Consider the following 23,920-nt stretch of genomic DNA (forward strand, 5'->3'; position numbering starts at 1 on the left):
TAACATGAAGATGGAGGTCAATGTTTTTAATGTAGGTAGTCAAATGGGAGATGACGAGAACGTGAATGAAGTGAGTCTTATTGATACTCTTGTAGAAGAACACGTGGACGAGTTGCTCTATAGTGATCCTTTGGAAGTTGCTCTTACAGCCAAGGAGGCCGAATTTCTTGAATCTTCCGAAGTGAGGTATTTGCATGCGTTGCTCAATGAGGAGGATGAAGCGTGTCCCATGACCTTTTGGACTCCAAAATTTGAAGAGTTTGAAGAACTACCCCCAATAGAGAAGAAGGTTCTTCCCTCTCTTGTGGATGCCCCTTTATATGATGATCCGGGAGGAAAACACCTCACCGCTAAAGTTGTCTCTTTCGATCTCCCGTATCTTGATTCTTCCCCGGAGGACTTACTCCTTGCTCACGAGATGAACATGCTTGAAACGTTGGACATCTACTATGAAGATCCATTGGAAAAACCTCTCACCGCTAAGGAAATGGATGCCGAAGTGGATTACTTGTATTCGTTGTTGGCTAAACAAGATGCTTATGGACCAATCTTTGAAAAGTTAGAGCCCATGGAAGCTACAACTGTCCCTTTGAATTCTTCGTGCCTTGATCCTCTCACTACTAAAGAAATGGATGGCGAGGTAGATTTCTCACACTCTTTGTTAGAAAAGCAAGATGCAAGTGAGCCTATTCTTGAGAAGTTACCAATCATAGAACCAATTGATTTTCTTGGTGTTGACAATTTTCTTGTGGTTTATCATCCTTATATTGTAGATCTGGTCAACAAATTGAAAATTGATTTTGTTTGGGCTATGCACTTGATGGAACTTAAGTTTTTAAAACGAATTCGGCAATTGCTTTACTCAAAGTACCTTATCTTGTGGCATGGTCGAGTTCAATTTTTGGCAAAGTGTGTAGCTTGGAGTGCTCTGTTTCTTCTAATAGTTATTAATGGCATGCTAAATGTTCGTAGTTCTTGTGTGGCTGAACGCTCTTTTTCTTTCTCTCTTTTCTGTTTCTCTCTCAGCGGTCTAGTATAGCCATCCATTTTTTACCCCACCGATAGGGAATGGGAAGAAAAGTATGACTCGTATGATCGGGTGGTGCTCATTATGTGTTGCATGTTTTAATTTGTTCTTTGCATTTTCTTTGTGTTCTGTCTTTTAATTTTGGTTTGGTTTGAAGCCGGATAACATGGGCCAATGGTTCTAATGTTATTTATTTTGTGGAAAGTCGTTCTCTCAAGTCTTCTGCAGGGTTTATTTGCTACCACACCAGCCTTGGTGGATTGGGTCTAAAGCCGGAGTGAGTGAGGCATTCAGGAGCCCTAAGCATGGGTGCGGCTAAGTGCCGCGGTTGTTAGTCCGATAAAGCTTTGGATATGGCCCAGTGTGACTAGCTATGGTTCCGAGTTGGTAGAACCAAAGGAGTAAACCCTGGAAGCATCTAATCTGGCTAGATCAAGGCATTGACATGAAATCCTCCTACTTGGTTGAGGTATTTAGGGGATGACATTCCCCTTGGACGGTACATTCGCGCACTCTTCCTCTTTTCGCTCTTGTTCTTAATGCTATGAGGGCATAGCATCGCTTTAAGTTGGGGGGAGAGGTTAGCTTATGTGCTATTTGTTTGATTTTGCGAAAATTTTTGAAAATTCAAAAACATTTGAAAATTGAAAATCCAAAAACATGAGAAAATTGAAAATTTTAAAAAAAATAAATAAAGCTTTTTACTTGCAATTCCTTCCTTTTGTCATAGTTTTTAGTTTTGTTCATGACTTGTTGCATGCTCAATCGTTGTTAGTTAGCAAGAATTCGTAGCAATCTTAATAATTTTGTGCTTCTTAATTTGCATGCTTAGTTGAAAATTGAATGGTTTAAGTGTTGAGTAAGTTTTTGAGCAAGTTTTGGCCCATATCCCCACCATTCAATAAACGTACTTGTAGTGTAGGTGAATAATCGCATGTCCATCTCTAATTGTGTTTGAATGTCGATTTTCAATCATTTTGGAATTCAAAGCGCACTTAGGAAAGGATACAAGGCATTCTTTGCATGATCATACCACATATGTGTCACCTAGTCCTATTTTGCATCCTGGTCCTCTTTCCCGTTCTTTGTTTTAACCGAGGCAACCAGATGTTTGGAGGGTTGTGTGAAAGTGGTTTTCAATGATTCAAGGAGTTTGGGGTGGTGTGAATGTGATAGGAATGGTTGGAATGTGAAAAGGCGAAAAATTGAAACATTATTCCCTATCTTTCCTCTCTCATTACAAAAGTTAAAGTCCCAAATTTTCATCTCCCTCTCCAAAAAATCCCAAAATTGGCTCCAATATCTCTCTTGCTACAAATCTCACCTCAAATGACCTTATTCCTCAAAGAAAGGAGATCAAAGAAATGTTATGAAAGAGCAAAAGTGAATTCGAAAGAGGGTTGAATACTTTGATAAAAGAATTGGTTGACTTATGGGCTAGCATACATTCTAGATGAGAAAGAGTTTGATGAAAAGGGGGAGCTCGAGGCATAATATCATGAGAAGCCGGATGAGGATGACGACTAGGTGTGTTGGAGTCGATGGTAGTAGTTTTAGTTTGACTTCTCTAGTAGTTTTCTTTATTTGGTGCTTGGCTGGTGTGTGGTCATGTCTTGGGTAGTTTAGGGTTGGTAGTGGGCAAGGGTAAATGAACCATGCTAGCATATGGCCACTATACTATTTTGTAGTCCCTTCCCTTTGTAACCAAGGTCATTACAAGCTGAAAAAGTCCTTAGTTGATCTTTAGCGCGCTTGAATTCCATTTTGATTGATTGTCTGATATTTGCATAATTGGTATTATGGTATGCTTTCCTTTCATTATCCAAATATCATCTGCTAGTTTTCAATTCTGTTGAATAAGTGCTTTCGTTGTTTGAGGCATAGTATTTCTTGTTCACTATTGCCTGTTTGTCAAGCACTAATTTGGTGGATATGGTTTAGTCTGAATTCGCAGGTTCTGTGTCCCGTATCCTCCCATTGTTCGAGGACACAGACCATTTTGACTTGCTCTTTAACTTGCTTGATACTTAGCTTGTTTAATTGAATGCTGAAAATGTGAGTTGTAGAAATGAAATAAAAAGTTGGATTGCTGAACTCTTGCTAGGTTACAGAATTGAGCATGTTCTAAGTTGTGAATTCAGAAGGATTGCATAGTTGCTAATGTTCTAATTTTCTGCATTTCGTTCGCTATGACTAGCAAACCTTAAGTTGGGGGGTGTGATAAGCACCCGAGAATGTAATGGAGGGTGCGCTAGTGTTTAGTTTTAGTTTAATTTAATTACTAATTAGTTATTGTTAACGTTGTTTGCTTGTAGAGTGTTCTAGTTCTATTTTATAGGTGAATCGCCAAACATGGGGGTTTTCGAGGCGTAAGGCATGTCATTGCCCGAGCAGAAGCTGATTTGCCCGAGCAGAAGCTGAATTGCCCGAGCAGAAGCCGATTTGCCCGAGCAAGAGGCAGGCAGCAAGGCACTGTTTGAGGTAGGTCAATACATCCAAGGTTTTTTCGGCACTGTTTGAGGTATTTTTGAACTGTTAGGATCTATTTTTTTTGTGTTTGGTATGGTTCAGTTGTGGAAATTCTGGTTTTCATAGTTCCTTGAAACTCTGTTGGAGAAATTGGAGACTGTGTTTGGCTTATTTTGTCTTGGTAGCATTCTACTATTTATTCATTAAAATGTCGGAGGAAAAACAAAAAGCTTCCGCTAGTACAAATGATGAATTGAGTCGTGTAGGGACTCTAGATAATTTTTCTCTGGATATTTGCCATATTAAGTTGGATGGTACCAACTATTTGATTTGGTCTCGCACTTTTACTTTGGCTATTGAGGCCAAAGGAATGTCAGAATTTATTGAGGGTTCTGTTACTCCACCTGTTGAGGCTATTGCACTGAAGAAATTTAAATCTCAAAAATCGTTAGTTATAACCTGGTTGTTTAATTCTATGAGAGCTGATATTCGTCATACTTTTCTGCTTCTCGATACTCCACATAAGATTTCGACTACTGCAGCCCAAACCTATTCTCAACAGGGTAATGATGCACAGTGTTTTGAGTTGAGGAAGAGGCTCCGTATATTGGAACAAAATCATCATTTCATTGCTGTGTATTTTGCTGACTTGAATGGAGCGTGGCAGGAATTTGATTATTATCAGGGATTTCAGGCTGTTTGTGCTGTTGATACTGCTGCTTGGTTAAAGCGATTGGAGAAGGAACGTGTCTATGATTTTTTGGCTGGACTTGATATAGAATATGATCCGATTCGCGTGCAGGTGTTGGGTCGTATTTCATTTCCGTCGTTGGGAGAGGCCTATGCCATTGTTCAGCAGGAGGAGAGTAGGAGGGGTGCTATGTTGGACACTCCTACTCCTGAGCGTTCTGCCTTGGTTGCCATTCCTCAGGTTGGGCTTGTTGCACAGAGTGGTAAATCACAGTCTGGTGCTAGCAGTGGGCCTATTAATCAAGAGTCACTCCGATGTGATCATTGTCACAACACCGGCCATACCAGGGATTTCTATTGGAAGCTACATGGTCGTCCCTCTCGTGGGCGAGGGGGTGGACGCGGTGGTCGAGGTCGTGGCCCCATGCGTTCTAAGGCCCAGGCCCATGTTTCGGAGTCTACATGGGTTGCTAGCTTGCCTGATTCTGGGTTTCGTACTGGGGTTCAGGCGTCTTCTGATCATGTTAGTGGTTTTTCTCAGGGGGAAATGCAAGCTCTCCGGCGCCTAATGGCTCGGGCTGATTCTCCATCTACTATAGCTCCTACTTCTACAGCAAGTCCCACTTCATCCTATTTTGCTCACACAGGTATTTCGGCTAGTGTATTTACTAACTCTCTTGCTATTCCTTGGATTATAGATTCCAGTGCTTCAGATCATATGACAGGTTGTTCCTCTGTATTTGATTCTTACTCTACTTGTTCTAGTAAGGATAAGGTCAGGATAACAGATGGATCATTCTCTACTATTTCAAGAAAAGGTTTCGTTCGCTATTCTCCCTCTATTTCCCTCTCTTCTGTTTTACATATTCCAAGCTTTGCCACTAACCTTCTGTCCGTTAATAGTCTTACTCGTTCTGCAAATTGTTCAGTGACATTTTTTCCTACTCATTGTGTTTTTCAGGAACTGGACACGGGCAAAGTGATTGGCAGTGGTAAAGCACAGGATGGCCTCTATTTTTTGGAGTCTGCACCTCGTTCACCTATGTCATGTGGTTTTGCTCTGCAAGCAGATATGAGTTCAGCTCTCTCTATGTTACATCAGTGGCACCGTAGATTGAGTCATCTTTCTTTTGGAATTTTAGAGAAATTTTTTCCTACTTTAATTAAGCATTGTTCTAGAAGTCATTTTTTTTGTGAAGCTTGTGAGCTTGGAAAACATAGACGTTCAGTTTATGCACCTATTAATAAACGGAGTGCCTCTCCTTTTATGGTTATTCATTCTGATGTTTGGGGTCCTTCCCCTGTTACATCTCTTAAAGGTTTTCAGTGGTTTGTCACTTTTATTGACTGTTATTCTCGTGTTACTTGGGTGTATTTACTTAAATCAAAGAATGAAGTCTTTTCTTGTTTTATATCTTTTCATACAATAGTGCGCACCCAATTTGATGCGAATATAAAAATTCTTCGTAGTGACAATGGCACTGAGTATATCGATAGGACTTTTAGGGCCTTTCTAGATGAAAATGGCATTCTTTTTCAGACGACTTGTGTTGACACTCCATAACAAAATGGAGTTGCTGAACGCAAAAATTGTCATCTTGCTGAGGTTGCTCGCTCTCTTTTATTCACCATGAATGTTCCCAAATATTTATGGGGCGAAGCGATTTTGACTGCAACTTACCGTATAAACCGTATGCCATCTAGTGTTCTTCACTTCAAAACTCCCATTGAGTGTCTTCCTGGTAGTTTTCATGTTACGACTCTTCCTCCGAGAGTTTTTGGTTGTGTATGTTTTGTTCACGCTCCTCACTCCTCTGGTGGCAAGTTAGGTCCTAAGGCCTGTAAATGTGTTTTCATTGGGTACTCTCCTACCCAGAAGGGCTATAAATGTTATGATCCTCCCTCTAGGAAATTTTTTGTCTCCATGGATGTCACTTTTTGGAAAATCGAGCCCTTTTACTCTCCCTCCACTCCATCTCTTCAGGGGGAGCATAGGCAGGAAGAGATGAGCGAGGTTTATAGTCATGGTCAGGGGGAGGAATTATTTTTTAATCATGGTGAGGGAGAGAAGGAAAAATCTGAAGAGGAACCAGTATCTACCGAAAGAGCAACATATGACATGGTGATGATATTGAGAACAAATCACAACGATGGCAAAGGCCTGACTTGGAGGTCTATACTAGAACTAGACGAAAAAATGGAAAGCTCTCCTGTGTGATGCCACCTTGTCGATCACAATTGCCTGCTCCAGTTCTGGATTCCTCAGCCGACTCATCTGGTAATGAATCTTCTCCCATTGAACCTTCTTTTATTGATTTTGATAATCTTCCTGTTGCTCTTCAGAAAGGTGTCAGGTCATGCACCCTATATCCTATCTCCCAGTTTGTTTCTTATGATCATTTATCTCCTTCGTACCATGCCTTTGTTTCATCTCTTTCTTCTATATCTATTCCACAGAATTGACAGGATGCACTGGTGATACCTATGTGGAAAGGAGCTATGGTAGAGGAGATGACAGCTTTGAAAAAGAATGGCACTTGGGAGCTAGTATCACTTTCAGAAGGGAAGAAATCAGTGGGATGCAAGTGGGTTTTCACTGTTAAGCAGAATGCTGATGGTACCATTGAGAGGTACAAGGCGAGACTTGTTGCCAAGGGTTTTACTCAAACCTATGGTATTGATTATGAGGAGACGTTTGCTCCGATAGCAAAGATGAACTCTGTACGAGCACTACTATCTTGTGCTGCAAATTTGAATTGGCCCCTACAACAGTTTGATGTGAAGAACGCATTCCTTCATGGTGAATTAGAGGAGGAGGTGTATATGGATATACCTTCAGGTTTTTCTTCCTCTAAGACTGAAGGAAAGGTTTGTAGGTTGAAGAAGGCTCTCTATGGGTTGAAGTAGTCACCTAGAGCTTGGTTTGGCAGATTTTCGAAGGCTATGTTGAGGTTTGGATACAAACAGAGCCATACAGATCATACTATGTTCATCAAGGGGGCTGTCGGTAAGATTGCTGTCCTTATTGTCTATGTTGATGATATAATAATGACAGGCAATGATGTGGATGAGATTCTTAATCTTAAGTCTAATCTGGCTCAAGAGTTTGAGATTAAGGATTTGGGATCATTGAGATACTTTCTAGGGATGGAGGTGGCGAGGTCTGACAGAGGTATTTTTATCTCCCAACGAAAGTATATACTTGATCTTTTGGAAGAAACAGGTATGTTGGGTTATAGACCTGCTAATTCTCCTATTGAGGCGAATCATCATCTTAGTGGAGATGTGGGGGAGCACACTGATAAGGAGAGGTATCAACGACTGGTGGGTCGATTGATATACTTAGCTCACACTCGACCGGATGTTACTTATGCAGTTGGTGTTGTTAGTCAGTTTATGCATGATCTTCGTACTCCACACCTGGATGCAGTTTATCGTATCTTGAGGTATCTCAAGTCAGCTCCAGGGAAAGGAATTATGTTCTCTAATCATGGTCACCTGCGGTTGGAGGTTTTCACTGATGCTGACTGAGCTGGATCTGTGGATGATAGACGCTTTACTTCAGGCTACTGTACTTTCCTTGGAGGAAATTTGGTTACTTGGCGAAGTAAGAAGCAATCAGTGGTTGCCAGATCAAGCGCAGAAGCAGAGTATAGAGTTATGGCTCATGGTGTTTGTGAGCTCTTGTGGCTCCAAACCTTGTTACATGATTTGGGAATTTCTGATAGTGGTCCTATGAAGCTCTACTGTGACAATAAAGCTGCCATCAACATTGCTCATAATCCTATTCAACATGATAGAACAAAGCACATAGAGATTGACAGACACTACATCAAGGAGAAGCTGAGTGATGGGTTGATATGTATGCCTTAAGTGAAATCGGAGGATCAATTAGCTGACATATTCATAAAAGGACTTGGTAGCAAGAGTTTCCACTCCGCTGTTTTCAAGTTGGGCTTGACTGATATTTTCACACCAACTTGAGGGGGAGTGTTAAGTTATGAGTGTATATGTAATTAGCGTGTAATTGAACCCTTGTGTAATTAGATTAGGAGTTAAGGGTCTCAGTTTAATTATTCTCTTAATCTAGTATAACTCTAACGTAATGAGAAAAATAACCCTAATTATTTGGGTTCCCAATCCACGTCTCTCTCTTCCTTACAAGTTTACAAACTTGATGACTTATTCTTCAACCAATATGGCTTACTCTTACCACCTTTCGGCGTGGTTCTCCTTCAACTAAGGGTGTAAACGAGCCAAGCCGAATTGAGCTTCGGTGAGCTTGAGCTCGGCTCATTTACTTAACGAGCCAAAAACTCGAGCTTGAGCTCGGCTCGTTAACTTAACGAGCCGAGCTTAGCCATTTACTAAACGAGCCTCTTTAATCGAGTCGAGCCTTCCTTAATGAGCTGAGCTTTTGTCGAACGAGCTGAGCTCCACTTGGCTCGTTTAGTAAACGAGCCCAACCGAGCTGAGCTCGCAAGCTGCTCGGTTCATTTACATCCCTACCTCCAACTATTCTTGTAAACCATCTAGGTCTTCCAGTCAAAAACATAACAAATCCCATGGTCACTCCTATTACCAATCCGCATCCATACCCCATCAGCACGATCCTCTAAGTAAATCCACTCGCAAAGTCGTCATCATCATCTTGGGACATCGGCTTTGGTGATTGAGGTTGCGCCTCACTATCTCCACATTTCTTTGACAATGGTAATCCGCATAATCCCAAATTTCCAACGTAATAATCATCTATCAAACTGGTTTCCATGAGTTATGGAACCAACTAGATGGTTCTTCAAAAGGTTTAAGACAACAAGAAATGTTAGACTCGTCAGCTCTCTTGAAATCTCCCCAATGAGTTAGGTTGAAGAGAGGTCTAATGACACCAATATTGTAAGGTTTCCTAACAACGACGGAAGATGAACGGAAAGGCTATTATGAGATAAATTCAGCAACCGAAGTCCTTGTAACTTTCCAATGTCATTTGGAATCTCTCCTCGGAAATTGATGTACGACAAGTGGATCATTGTGAAGATGGTGAGGATATACTTCAGTTCAATTACAACCCCCTTCAGAACCAACTCAGAGAATCTCGATAAGTGTCATCTCCCATGTATTGCAACAACCTTTTTGATTTATCAAACATTCATCAAAGCTTTGAAATTGAAACTCGTCAATTTGGAACACCTCGTCATAAGCACAACTTTATAAATCACTCTGCACTTGAGAATTTTCGTATCAAACTCTCATCAAACATGTGGGGGGTATAAAAAAAATATAGAAGAAAGCAACACAGATTTGACCATTAAAATTACATAACTTTTTGTGCCATCTTGCAAAAAAAAAAAATATGTGTTTTGAAATTTCATTCCGTTATTGAAATGTAGAGACCTTAAACACAAAATTGAGCTAAAGTGCCATGCTGCATTAATAAGCACAACTAAATCACTTCGCACTTGCGGATTTTCAGATCAATCTTTTATCCGAGACTATACTCAGTCGGTCAATCAGTCAGTTCCTCTTCTCATACGACTCCTGAATTTTGGAAAACAAGATGTGCTTATCATGTAGTACATCTTGTAGCCGATCCCAAGTGATTGGGACATAAGACTCGATGTGTTTTGATTTGTTAAGATGTGCTTATCAAGTTTTGCGCTACCAAGGTACAATAATGTGACTATCCCATCCCTCCATTTTGTTAAACTTGACGTACTTCTCCTCCATTCAAAAAGTCAAGTTGATAGGGCATTGACATGTATCGAAACTTAGCATATTTGTGCACCGTATATTTCCATTCAGGTTAATATGATTTAACGAAGCCTTCATATGTATCTGATTATCTTGAATTTTTCGCTTGAATGTAATTGGCAAATTGAGGGCAACAAAATAAATACTTGGGATTGTCAAATAGAATTGTGTGAAGAGTTCCATTTCGCGTACAAGAGGGACCACATGAGGAATCGCATGAGTTCATCTTATCTTTAACTTTTGTGGGTCAAAGTCAAAAGAAAAAAAAAGTCCATGTGCTTTGGTTTTTTTAATAGGAATATATTGGATCTTCGCCCAGGGAGTTCTATCCCGCCCATTTTCAGGCCTTTCCGGAACCCACTTTGATTATTTGGACCATTCACATTTTAGACTTCGTCGAGCACATTAACCAAGCAAAAAATCACAATAGTAGGATATTGTTTGTAATGTTTTGTGAATAAATTTATCTTCAAATAAACAATAGTACAACGCTTGTGCAAATCTCATGTTTCTCTAGATATCTGTGTTTCAAAAACATATCAAACCATTTCCTATCAATATCATTTTCGGTGTTCCTCATGTTCTCGACGATGTCTAAGAAATGAATGGTCTCCATCAATTGATGAATTGGGCCGGACGAGACCGTCTAGTCCTCAAAGGGACCGGAGATGATCCATTTGCTTTTTACAAGTGAGCCTAAACTCGCAGTAAAACAATAACAGCCACGGTCCCCCTTCGGGTAGTTTTATTTGCCAAATTATGAATCAGGATACATAAAAGGATGAGTAATCACATAAGATTAATAGTTATAACCTTTTGATCTATTGAGCACCGCAGAGAGAGAGAGAGAGAGAGAGAGAAGTTTGCGTGGCGTGTGGCAACAGATGGAGATGGAACATGGGATGAGTGTTTGATATGGGAGGGAACTCTTTGTTTCTATTCTTTCTTTTCGAATCCTGGCCGTTTCAAAAATTAATTTGGGAGGGAACGCGAGATAGAGTTTGGGAGGAATAGTACTCTTAAATTTTTAGGCGATTTCAAAAATTGAACTTGTCTTATAGGAGTATTACATAAACAGATAGGATGTGCTAAAGGTTTTAAAAACTACTACTATATGGAAACAAAAAAAAACTCAGAAACGAAAAATCATGTAAATGAAAAAAATCATTAGATTGGTTTTCGAAGGAAAAATCATGAAAACGATAAAATGTATGCAATTTTAGAAAAGAAAAAGAATTTCAGATGCGATCTAAAACGAAAATCATGAAAACGAAAAAAATCATGATCAGATTGGTTTTAGAAGCAAAAATCATGGAAACGAAAAACTATAAGCAATTTTAGAGAGTTTCAGAAAAAAAAAAAAAAATAGGCATCTTTTTTACTAGACTTATTTAAGTGTCCATCCTAGCTTGGAATTTTAAATACTTATGTTCCCATCATCAAATTGTCATTTTGCCCTATTATACCCCTACCCCCTATATATATATGGGATATACAGGGAATTCCAATTCCCACAATACTAGTGATATATATTATATATGGGATATATGTGGACGTGGTTTCCAACTCCCACATTAATAGGCATGCATTATGCAAATCCTCCCCAAAAAAATTTGTTTTTCTCTATCCTCCTCTCTCTGGATTGAGAAATCCATGTATCTACCATCGCCGATCACCTCTACCGTTTCCACCCCACCATCGCTGTTAATCCCATAGTCCACTTTCTCAATTCTTTTCTCGTCAAAACAGGAAAAAAACGGGGAAATCATGAAATACATAACCCTCTCTCTCTAGATCAACAGAAGCCACGTTGAAACAGTAGGGCAGTGTTGATCTACACCCCACCTCCACGGCATCTTGAACATCGATCTCAATGGCGGTGGCAATCTAAAGTTTGGGTGGAAAAGATTTCAGTTTGGGTGTCCCCACCAGTTCTGCAATTCCTCTCTCTCTCTCTCTCTCTCTCTCTCTCTCTCTCTCTCTCTCCATTTCAAAGAGAAATCGTAGAGTGTCATATTCTATCTAGAGTGTCATATTCTATCTCGTAACTCATATCCAAAAAAAGATTTTAGTTTGTGTAGAGATTGAAACAAATCTGGAACGGAACTACCTGATTTTTTCTCTCTCTGTATCTTGGTTTTGTGGAAATCCTCCTCTTCAAAACCCCTTTGTAGGAAGCTCAAAGGAATTTGAGTTGTAGTAAATTTTAGGCCAAAATTTTGGGTTACAATGGATATAATTGTAGGTATAATGTTTTACGAATTTAGTCATGTTTTTGAAATTAATTTGTCATGTTTGACCTCACTTGTATCATGTTTTACGAAATTTGTCATGTTCGTAAAACTTGCCATGTTTGAACTCACTTGTATCGTGTTTGTAACTTATTGGTTATCTTTTTTTTTCCTCCAATGAATAAAATTTGTCATATTCGTGAATTGATCACGTTTTATCCGTAATCCACAATCGAAATTTAAATTGCTCAAAATTAGTCATCTTCGAAATTTATACTATTCAAAAAATTTGGCAGCATCGTTATCCATTCACCATTTTTGTCTTTTTTTACCTTCAAATTGGTCATGTTAATAAACCCTTTCTATGCGCGCCGATATGGCAGCACCCGTGCAATGATTTATCAGCATCAAACTCAGTTGTATCATTTATCTTTTTTTTCCAGTAGTTATGGGATATTATCCCTTCAAATTTGTTTAACGAAAAAACGTGGTAAAACAAATATTAAGAGTGAGACGGGTATTATTTAAATTTCAGGATGACAATATAAGTTTTCAAACACTTTAGGATTAGGATTTAAGTAAGTATCTATATAGGACAGAACCTCTATTTAAGTTTTTTTTTTTTTTGGTTATACCTTTTTAGAGCATCCACAGTGGAATAATCAAAACCAAAATGTTGTTGAGGTTAGCAATATTTTCTCAAAAAAGTGCTCACATTGGAATAATCAAATTTAACAATCTCTTAGCAACTCATCAAATTTTGACATTTGAATAATTAAAACTAACACCATTTTGCCAATAACTAAATTTTCTCTCTTCTCTTTTCTCTCTCAACAATGTTTTCAAAAAACTGTATTTTTCAGTTTTTTTTTTCAGAAACAATTTTTTTTACAAAAAATTCTTTTTTCAAAAATTTTAAAAACTGTAAGTAAATAAAGTGTGTTTTTAAAAAACTGTTTTTGAAATTTCAAAACTGTTTACAAAACTCTTTTACACAAAAGTGACAAAATTGTTTTTTTGATAAACGGTTTTTGAAATTTTAAAACTCTTTTTTACACAAAATTTGTTTTAAAAAACTGTATTTATAGTTTTTAAAATTTCAAAACTATTTGTGAATACATTTCTTTCAAAAAATTTCAAAACTGTATTTACAGTTTTTAAGTGAACAAAGTGTGCTTTTTGAAAAACAGTTTTATGTTTCGAAAAACTATTTTCTTTTTCGAAAACTTTTTTTTTATACAACAGTTTTTATAAAAAATTGGCCTAGGGTTCACTATAGCATGTTTCTAACCCACTAGGTTCACTGATCAAGTTTCTAACCTACTAGGTCCACTAATATGTATTTGATAAGGCATAGAGTCCACTGCATTTAAAAAGGGAAATAGTGCCTGACAAAATTACCCTTTCCATTCAAATCCCATACTTTTAGCCCATTATCCATTCTACGTTTGAAATCTCGACAGTTACGTTGGAATAGAGCGACAGAAGATTCTCTTTTTCTGATACACTGGATATAACATTATTGTACAAATATAACGTTATATACTCGTTCATCAGTTCACATTTAACGTAAGATACTTACATTTTATGTTATATACTCATTCATCAGCTCGCATTTAACGTTATATACTCATTCACTCATGACAGAAGACCACATATAGCGATATTAAGGATGCAAACCAAAAATGATTTTGGTTGTTTAGTTTTAACCTTATATAATGTCAATATAACGTTATTGTACATATATAACGTTATATAACATTATATACTCGTTCATCCGTTCACATTTAACATGAGATACTTACATTTTACGTTATATATTCATTCATCAGCTCGCATTTTAACATTATATACAATGTAGTATCAAACCTTAACATGCCATCAATTTCAATATATCCAAAATGTACGACCTAAGTCAGTGGGCAAGTCAAAACTTGTTCAAAATGAAACATCATTAATGTTCGGACCATCGAAGACAAAGTTTGTTCAAACCCCCACAAAAAATAAAAAATAAAAATAAAAATTGTCCAAATGACACCATCTCAGTCCTTCTCTATCACCATCTCATCAATTCATCCGTGCTGGAGGGTCTATCCTTGCTATTGGCCGGACATTATATGTTCGTTCCACAGGTACCAACTTTTTATCTTTCTGATTTGGTTTTGTCATTCCTGCAAAGATACACAGAGTTAAACACATGCAAACATATATAACCTAAACACTAGCATGGTAATAAAGTAGATTCAAGAATCATGTATAACCTAAATATTAGCATTCAAATATAGTTGTATATGTTACCATAACCATAAATAACAGTAGACAATCCTATATGAATTGGTCCGCATAGCGACCCTAACAGATTTGAACATATAACGATATATATTACCCAACAACAGTTAAACAAAAGTACAAAAACATTCCAAAGCCAGCAAAAAACAGTTTCAGTGCAATTGGACTACTATTACTGAAATAGAAAGACATTAATAAAACACCTAACATTATATAATATATAACCATTTATATTTCAGGTGAAAACATGATATATAACCTTCCGCAAGTCTACTGGTCATATATAACATTATATATATCAAAACTAATATGGAACATGTAACATTTGTATGTTGTTGCAATACAATGAAAATGATATGGTATATCATATATAACCATATATATTTACGTTATTGAATTGGTCTGCGCAGTGGCTTATAGATCTGAATATATAACCATATATAAACTTATAAAATAGGCACATATAATGTTATATATTATTAACTGTCCAATTGTGCTTTACTAATGAGTTCCTATATATACCTTGAACTATACTCAGTTACCAATATTGATATAACCATATATACTATCAATCGAATCCCTAACTTAATTCAACCATACCATACCAGATCAAAGATTGATATAACCACACATACTCACAATCAACACCCTATCTTAACTTAACCAATACCTAACCGATTAGAGTTTGATATAACGATATCTACTCGCAATCAAAACCCTAATTTAACTGAGCCAAACCATTTATATAACCATATATACGATGAGAAACATAATCTACTCAGAGCAGGGTCTCAGAGTCGACGGCTACCAATCATAAATTTTCCCCTGGATGCTGTGTACAAAACCCTCAATCACAGGGCAAATAACTTAGGTTTATAACCATATATACAAAGAGAAACATACCTGGTGTATTGATTGCGTTGTAGGATCTGACGAAGGCGATGGAGAAACGAAGGCAAAGAACGGCGACTAGCACTGAAACGAAGGCGACTAAATCCGACTGAAACGAGGGCGAATCAAAGGCGACTAGCGCGACGGAGACGAACGTAGGTGAATGGGTGCGATTGTTGGTGAACGATCGCGATTGATGAAGAAGGTCGATGACAAAGGAGGGCCGACAACGACGAAGGAGGGCCACCGACGACGAAGAAACTCGACGACGACGAAGAAACTCGATGACGACGAAGAAGGACTCTCAGTCTGGTTCATTGGGTCAATGGCTTGTTTTTTCCTCTCAATCTGATTCATTTTGGAAATGAGGAGGACGGGGGGGGGGGGGGGGGGGGGGGGACGGGTTTTGTAATAGGAGTAAATGGATATGTTTGACATGGCGGAAAATACGGAGATGGAGAAAAAAAATGGGGCAAATTTTTTTTTTGAAAACAGGGGTATATTAGACTAATCAGGGTTATTATGTCTTTACTAATAGGTTAGTGGGCTTAGGAGGTTACAGAATTTAGAAGTGTACTTAGTGGGTTTGGAAAGTGATATAGTGAACCTGGGAAAATTCCCCCTTGTTTTTAACATAAACTGTTTTTTTCCTTCAAAAACGGATTTTTAAAAAAAAATATGCATGAAATGAAGGGAAAAAATTTGGAGGGCCCATTGATTTTGATTATGGGCAAAAAATAACCAATATGGGATTTGACATTACTAACTTTAACAACCTCTAAATGGATAATCAAAATCAGATTTGGTATGCTTTGATTATTCACATTTGCTTATTCCACTGCTGATGCTCTTATAGTTTTGTTATGCTTGTAATCAGTTTCAGTTATGCTCATAACGATTTTGTTTTGCCAAAAGTTATGGTGTCTCCAAAAGGAGGGGAGACACCGAAGTATTTTCCTTTGTAATGAATTCCATATTGTAAGTGTCCATATCAATATAACTTCTCTTTTTTGTCAAAAAGAAAAAAAAAGAAAACAATAACAATAATTATTAGCCAAAAAAGAAAAGAAAAAGGAAAAATCAAGGGCGAAATAGAAAAGGAAGTTAGGGCAATGAGATTTGTATCGCCGTTGATTTGATCTATTTTCATACTGTAATTGGTAAGCTTTGAATCTTATGTTATGCCCTACCCTACCCTACAAATCAAAGCATGTCATCGTTTTCCAATTTTTAACGCTTCTCCTATTCGCACATGGATTTCAATTTCAATTTCAATTCCTCTCTCTCTCATTTCATTCTTTTCTGCACCAACTAAATTTCTCAATCGACTGCAATAGTTGCATTTAGTACTCCAAAAGAACAGATGCAATAAGTAAATCTATATGGTCTATGCAGTAGAGATATGAGGGTGAAGAAGACTTAAGAACACTCAAACTACAGGATTGAAATTTGAAAATACTACTGAGGATACTAACTATATATACTCAAGCTGTTATTAGTTACTTAGTTCGGACAAGTACCAAAGCTGCTAGCTGATGAAACTATAGAATCCAGTACTGATTTAAGATTATCTTTCTTGTCTAACACTTGCTAGTCAATCAATTAAGTAAAAAAAAAAAAAAAATGGTCAATCGCAAATTATAACAATTAAGTAATATACACAGGCATTTGGGCACAATCTTAAATGAATTCAAAGCCTGAGCTAACATTGAAAATCCACTAGAGTCCCGTTAGGGTTCTGGCCAGACGCGTGTTACAAAGTTGCTTCATTTTTCACTGAATGCCAACATCAGCTTATTAAGGCATCAGGGGATCGGTTAGTGCAAGCAGGGGTGAAGTTGTCGGAGCTTCAAACCTTTCTTCTTTTTTTTTGATAAGTTCTTCAAACTTGTTTAGCTTTGGTAAATGAAGCAAGGAGTGCAGCTAACGTGGAACTCAAGACTGCCAATGCAAAGAGAGAATCGGCAGAGTTACAATTATTCGCTGTCGAGGGAGAGATCAAAACTTTGCTTTCAAAAGCTGGTTGTTTGGAGGAAGAGGTCCGAAAACAGAAGGCTTTGTTGAAGGAAGCTGTGGCCAAGTGTCGGAATTTGGAAGATGAAATTTTGAAAATGAAGTGCGAAGTGGACATCCGGAATGCAGCAATATTGAATGGAGAATGGAAAATAAAGCAGGTCAGGTTTCTAGCTGCTTCTTTTTTCCTGTAAATATAACCCTCTCAATGCACCAATGAAAAGAAAAAGAACAATTAATGAGTAGATAACAAATCAATACATACGTCTTCCCAATCCTTTATTGAGATTCATAACATTTCGTTGATTCACAACTATTGGGGCTACAAATAACTAGGATGTCAGCCATAAATAACTACAATGGGGCTTGATACTATGTGGTTATCCTGGTCGATCCACTTGAGAAAACCATAATTTATGTTTGGTGAATCCTTCTCAATCTGCACGCTCACAACAAAACTTTGCTTCTGATATTTGCTTTTGAATACGAGAGTACTGGGCTCTACTTTGATACTCATTCCAGTAGGAACAGCTAAAACTGCTTGGTAAATGGCTTCGCTGTCTCCCACGTTCGTCACAACCCTGTTGAAGTTCTTTGATCTGGCTCCTTTAGGAAATATGGCGATAAAAGAAGGGTAATTGAGGTCAGCACGATTTTGACTGCAACTCCATTGATTTCTCCTGAGGACAGAGCTCATTTGCTTCTTAGTGTAGCCAAGGCTGCACAAAAACTCGATATAATCTTGGATACCCAAATCGAATATCAGGCCAGGGTCCATGGCTTTGTTGGGATTGATATGGCCTGCCCCGAAATCAAGAGGTGTGGCAGGGAGTCCTGCCCCTTGGTCTTTGAAGGTTGTGCCCGTATTGTCAACTATTTCTGCACTGGTCATGATTGCTGATCTTATGGCTGCAGGACTCCAATCTTGGTGAACGGCCTTTAGTAATGCTGCAACTCCTGCAACATGGGGGGCTGCCATTGATGTTCCAGAGTCGAGTGCATAATCTGTGACCAACTTGTAATTGCATGTTGCCACAGAAACCGTATAGGGTGGAACTGCTGCGAGAATATCCACCCCAGGGGCAAGAATGTCTGGTTTCAGAATGCCTGGGCTTATCGGGTCAGGTCCTCTAGAAGAAAAAACCGCCACCTGAGGTGCTGGTTTTGTGCCCAAACTTGTCACTGTGAACCTCATGCTCTTTATCATTGCGTTATTCACTCCGGTTGCATATTCTCTGACTGAAGTCCAAGAATTATTAGTCAGCACCATGCTAGGAAAATTGTAATCTTCTGGATATATAACTTGCGGGTCCCCCAAGAAGACTCCCGCAAGTCCGCTGGCTTTCTGAACTTCTTCCATCTGAAAAATGCTGCTATCACACAGGACTACCTTTCCGGCAACCTCTTCCCGATCCAAAGCTGAGCATGTTGCTTTGCTTAGATTACCACCCCCATAATATAGAGGCGTGTCAGAAAGGTAAACGCTTTCTGGGAAGTAGGATGTTCCTCCCAAGGTTAGCCCATTTCCTAGGCGCATTGCTGCTGCAAAACTTCGGTCAACAGTGCCAGCACCTACAGTTGTGATCCAAGGTGCTCCATTGTGTATCTTATTTCGAATTCCATCATTTCCAGCAGCACAAATAACAACAATCCCTTTCTCCATTGCCGAAAGCGATGCAATAGCTACGTTGTCCTCAAAATAAGGTGGTATATCTGGATAGTGTGCAGACAAAGACAAAGACATGATGTCCACTCCATCGGCAATTGCTTGGTCCATTCCAGCAAGCAAATCGCTCTGTGTAAATTCATAACCTGTGCTTGTTTTCCAGGCGATCTTGTACATGGCGATGTGTGCACTTGGTGCTACCCCTCTGGCTGTGCCTCTAGCATAGCCAAAGTAACTAACACCAAGGACTTGGTTACCTGCTGCTGTGGACGAGATGTGGGTTCCATGGCCGTAAGAGTCTCTAGCAGATTCAAAGTCACCCTTGTGAATTTTTTCACCAGAAGCTAGGCGTCCTTTGCTAAAGGACTTGGCTCCAATGAGTTTCCTGTTACAGGACGAAGGGCTAAACGCTGTCCCATTCTCACATTTTCCCTTCCATCTCTCGGGCACTGGTGACATCCCTTTGTCCTGAAAACTTTCGCTCTCTGGCCAAATACCCGAATCGATTATACCTATGATGACGTCTTTGCCACAAGAAGAAGCAGACCATATCCCTCTTTTATGTTTCAGGCCAAGGAATTTGGGGGTGTGGGTTGTGTAGAGCTTACCAAAGGAATCGTGTTGTGTTGCACTGTGAGCCGGGTGCTTCTCGATTTCAGATAATTGAGAGGGTGTGAGCCTAACGCTGAAGCCATGAATGACATGGTCATATGAATAGAGCAATTGATCTTCATGGAATGAGGACAATGATGTTAGTGTAGATCGGTGCCATGACTCATCGGTTGAGAATGTTTCTGGTTTCTGTGAACGGTCCATGTGGATGATGTATGTCTTGTATTCTTCAGATTTTGCAAAGGAATTACTGACCCCCAAGAGGAGGAAGAAAAGTAGCCATGGGAAGTAGTGGGGGTTCTGTGAAGCCATGGAAAGTAGTGGGAGTGGGATTTGGTTTAGTAATGAGGCAAAACATTTATGACATTGGATTTATATTGATGAGCCCCTGTTTTTATGTTGATAATTGTGACGTAAGTGCCTACATAAGCATGAGATGAAATACTTGAGTACACAAATTGGGATGCCAGTTACCTGAAGTGGTTGGTTCAGTGGGGAAACCTAATACTTAGGGATTAACTTTCTTTTAGGCCTCAGGTTTAAATTCGAATGCATGTTGCTTGTCTCTTTATCTTATTTTAATTGTGTGAAATTGTTGTTGATAGAGTGTTGGTCTTGATGACATCGTCCAGTATACATCTAATAAATCCAAAGCAATAACAATATAGTCTAGACGACATCTCTATATCACATATAGGTCACTAGGGGCCACTCAATGTGACACATTCGTCGTTTGGTGATATTAGAAAATTTCTGCAGTGTTTTAAGTTATGCAGTTAGACCATTTTAAGTTAAAAGTTGTACTAACTTCTGCATCGTGAAGGGGAAAAAAGATAGCCTCCCACCTAACTATCTGTTTCTAGGTTAGTATTTCCATAGATGGAAATTTCCCTATTTGTCTGGTTGCTTGTTAGTTGTTATCTTAGCTCGTTGCCTCTTTCTCCTTTACATCTTGAAGGGGAAAAAAATTAGCCTTCCACCTACCTGCCTATCTGTTTTATGTTGGGACGTTATTCTGTGAACTTTTGCTTTTCTTTTGGTATGTCTTGTTGTGTACATCCACAGCTCTCACAAGTTCTACCATGTATCGAATGAAGAAAAAGTACAAGTTGCCTCTGCGAAGTTGCGACCCAAATCAAATCAGGTTTCACATGCCCAACGTGAGCAATTAAATTTCTTAAGTTTTCTCCAGTACTGCAAAATGTGCAATTCAATATCCTTGTTACCTTCTTTAGCTCCTTTGTGCAGGGTAGGATGCATTTTTTTTTGTTTTCTAAATTTTATCAACCAGTTGTTTGTATAGTCACTTGGGTTGGTGCCTTGGTGCATTATATTTGGATGGTTCTGGCCTTATTAACTGGACTCATCACGTGTGAAGCCCAATACTGATGATAAAACACTCTTTTCTATTTGTATCAAGACAACTAAAATGGAATATGAGGACTCTGAAGTGCATCTAGAGGAAAATTTTGAGAAGGCACGTTTAGAATTTTGGCAATATATGTTAATTGTTAGGTGCTGAAAGTATGGACCTTTAGTTGAAAATGCTTCGTATACCAAGTGGAATCTGCAAACAATTCTGGTAAAACTAGTATGAGCCCAATAACTACATAAAATTATGTGGTGTAGTTACCTCATCCTAACGATGGCACGTTTAGAATCTAGAGGAAAATTTTGAGAAAGCACGTTTAGAATTTTGGCAATATATGTTATTTGTTAGGTGCAAAAACTATGGACGTTTAGTTGAAAATGCTTCGTACATACACCAAGTAGAATCTGCAGACGATTTGGGTAAAGCTAGTATGAACCAAATAACTACATAAAATTCTGTAGTATAGTAACCTCATCCTAACGGGTAGTTATAGCCCAATCAGCTTGACTTTAGGTTCGATTTTTTGACCCTATTGACTAAAATTAGAAATTAATCTATCTCGTTTAATTACTGGCTCATATCATAAACAAATTGATGTCACTTATAAATATTTACTATATACAGAGCCTGCAACACATGGTAGTGCTTCTGGACAAGCTGTGAAGAAGAGGGTGACATTAATGCAAGACAGACATTCCTCGGAAAGTTTTTTGTGCCCGAATAATAATACCAAATGTGATGGCGCGCCTAAGAAGATAATGGGAAGCAAAGCTAAAAGGACATTGCCGTGGATTTTTCTTTCGTCTGAGCTGCAAGCAAGCATCCTTGCCGATTAGTAGTACTTAATTGATTATTAAAATTACCCCTAAATTAACCTAGCTCCCTAGTAGTCCGCTTTGCCTTACTTGATGTACTGCATGGCCAAGATCATATGTAAGTACTCAATGCCATTTGCACTCATGAGGCAATGCGTATCCCTTAATTGGTAAATAAATGAACTCAAAGTCTTATGTTCTGCCCCAAAGCTGTTGAGCTTTGGAATGCAATCACTTTAGGCCATAGCATGCGAAGGGGATGGGATAGACCTTTATCTGAATGGCTACATTTGAACCTAAAGTTTAAAAATTCTGCGAGCATAGATGGAATATTAACTTGGCCTACTCTATTTATCACTTCTCTTTGGCAAATTTGGAAAGACCGTAATAAAAAAAAGTATTGATAATATGGACTAGGCAGTTTCCGTTAGTGCCAAGCTAATATACTCTTATGCACGCGAGATTGAGGAAGCCTTTAAATCCCTCTGCATGCATGGCCCGCCCCATTCACAATGTGCTAATTGGATTGCTCCTTCTACAGGTTTAATCAAGTTAAACACGGATGGTTGTTGGTATGAATCAAACGGTAAAGGAGGTTTTGGAGGATTGTTTCGAGACTCAAAGGGCGACTGGATCCTAGGGTTCTTTGGTAAGCGTGTCTGCGACTCTAGCCTTGAAGCGGAACTCTGGCGAATTTATAGAGGGCTTACTATTATCCTGGAGAAAAGTTTGGCAAATGTTACTATCGAATCAGATTCTCTTGTGGCTGTCAATGAAGGCAATCCAGGTAATCGCGCTCAAAGTATCATCATAACTGAAGCTCATGGGCTGCTAAACCGCACGGGCACCAAGTTATCCCACTCTTACAGCAATGCCAATCAATGTGCCGACCATTTTCCTCACTTGGGAGCCGATCAAAACGATGAGCTAATTATTGCAGTGACTATCCCCACCTCCCTACAAAAGTTCTTGATTAAAGATAGTCTTCTTCTTAGGCAGGCTTTAGATAAAGGCTCTTTGGACTTATCTCGGACTATTCTATCATTTATCTTTGTTATGTCTCTGCTGTGGACCTTGCTTTTTTAGTTAATTGAATTTCCAACACACCAAAAAAAAAAAAAAGAAAGTCTTATGTTCCTAGATAATAAAGATAGGGTTTTTTTTTTTTAAATATCTCCCTCTATTAATTTCTTCTTAAGGGTGTTTTGGCTAAATAAGCTACTTGACTTCTTTTTTTCTTTTTCTTTTTTTTGTCTTTATTCAAATATTTTTTGCATTTGTTGTTTTTGCGTCAAATTTTTGTGGATTATTGGTTTGTCTCGACGAGAAGAATCGAAAAAGTAAAAAATTATGGTCTAAATTTTATTTTATTTTTGAATAAAAACAAAATCAGCCAAAAAGCCTGATTTTCCGGCTTTACCTGTCTCAACCTACAGTAAAAAAAAATTATGGTCCAAGCATCCCGCAGTGCACCAAAACAACTTGCTTTTTTGTTTGATCGGACAAAATGACTAGTTTGTTGGGTACTACTTTTCAGCCAACAAGGCCCCGTTTGGTTCCCAGCTTTCTCCCGTTTCACATTGCTTGTAGTTGTCATTCTCTGGCAGCTAGCACTTCTCTCCAGTTCTCATTCTCTTTCGATTTTCACCCGCCCATCAAGTCCCCAAAATTGACCACCGCCAAATAATTTCTCAACCACCAGTCTCTCTCTCCATAATAAAAGTTGTACAGAATCTACAGATACCCCCCTGACCCCATCTTCGAACATACATAGACACTCAATTTTTCTATTCCAAGAGGAAGAAGAAGAGAGCATCACCATATCGTCTAGTTTTATTTTTAAATTGGCTTGCATACAAATGCAAAGATAAAAATTGGAGTTTGTTTACGTTTTTTTCTTGATTCTAATTTCACTGACGATGATGCAAAGATGGCTAAAGATGAGGTGTTCTTCTTCAAAGTATAGTTGGAACCAGATTTGGGATTTGGTTGAAGAGGCAGATGAGAAATTAAGAAGAGTGAGAATTCTCATTTTTGTTTTGAGGGAGAAAGCTGGGAACCAAACGGGGCCTTGTTGGCTAAAAAGGAGTACCC

The 23,920-nt window shown here is 38.6% G+C and overlaps 2 protein-coding genes across 2 annotated transcripts; one reads left to right on the forward strand and one right to left on the reverse strand.

The window, feature by feature from the left end:
- Nucleotides 1-3,704: 3,704 nt before the first annotated feature.
- On the forward strand, nucleotides 3,705-6,292 carry LOC131317496 (uncharacterized). The gene is made up of 2 exons (XM_058347044.1): nucleotides 3,705-4,833; nucleotides 5,148-6,292. Exons 1-2 carry the CDS (start codon nucleotides 3,705-3,707, stop codon nucleotides 5,180-5,182), a joined length of 1,164 nt encoding a protein of 387 aa, XP_058203027.1. The 3' UTR covers nucleotides 5,183-6,292.
- An 11,326-nt stretch (nucleotides 6,293-17,618) lies between these two features.
- Nucleotides 17,619-19,966, reverse strand: LOC131316065 (subtilisin-like protease SBT3). The gene has a single exon (XM_058345336.1). It carries the CDS (start codon nucleotides 19,949-19,951, stop codon nucleotides 17,702-17,704), a length of 2,250 nt encoding a protein of 749 aa, XP_058201319.1. The 5' UTR covers nucleotides 19,952-19,966; the 3' UTR covers nucleotides 17,619-17,701.
- Nucleotides 19,967-23,920: the final 3,954 nt, after the last annotated feature.

Source organism: Rhododendron vialii, chromosome 2a, assembly GCF_030253575.1.
Source record: "Rhododendron vialii isolate Sample 1 chromosome 2a, ASM3025357v1".
Classification (NCBI taxonomy): Eukaryota; Viridiplantae; Streptophyta; class Magnoliopsida; order Ericales; family Ericaceae; genus Rhododendron; species Rhododendron vialii.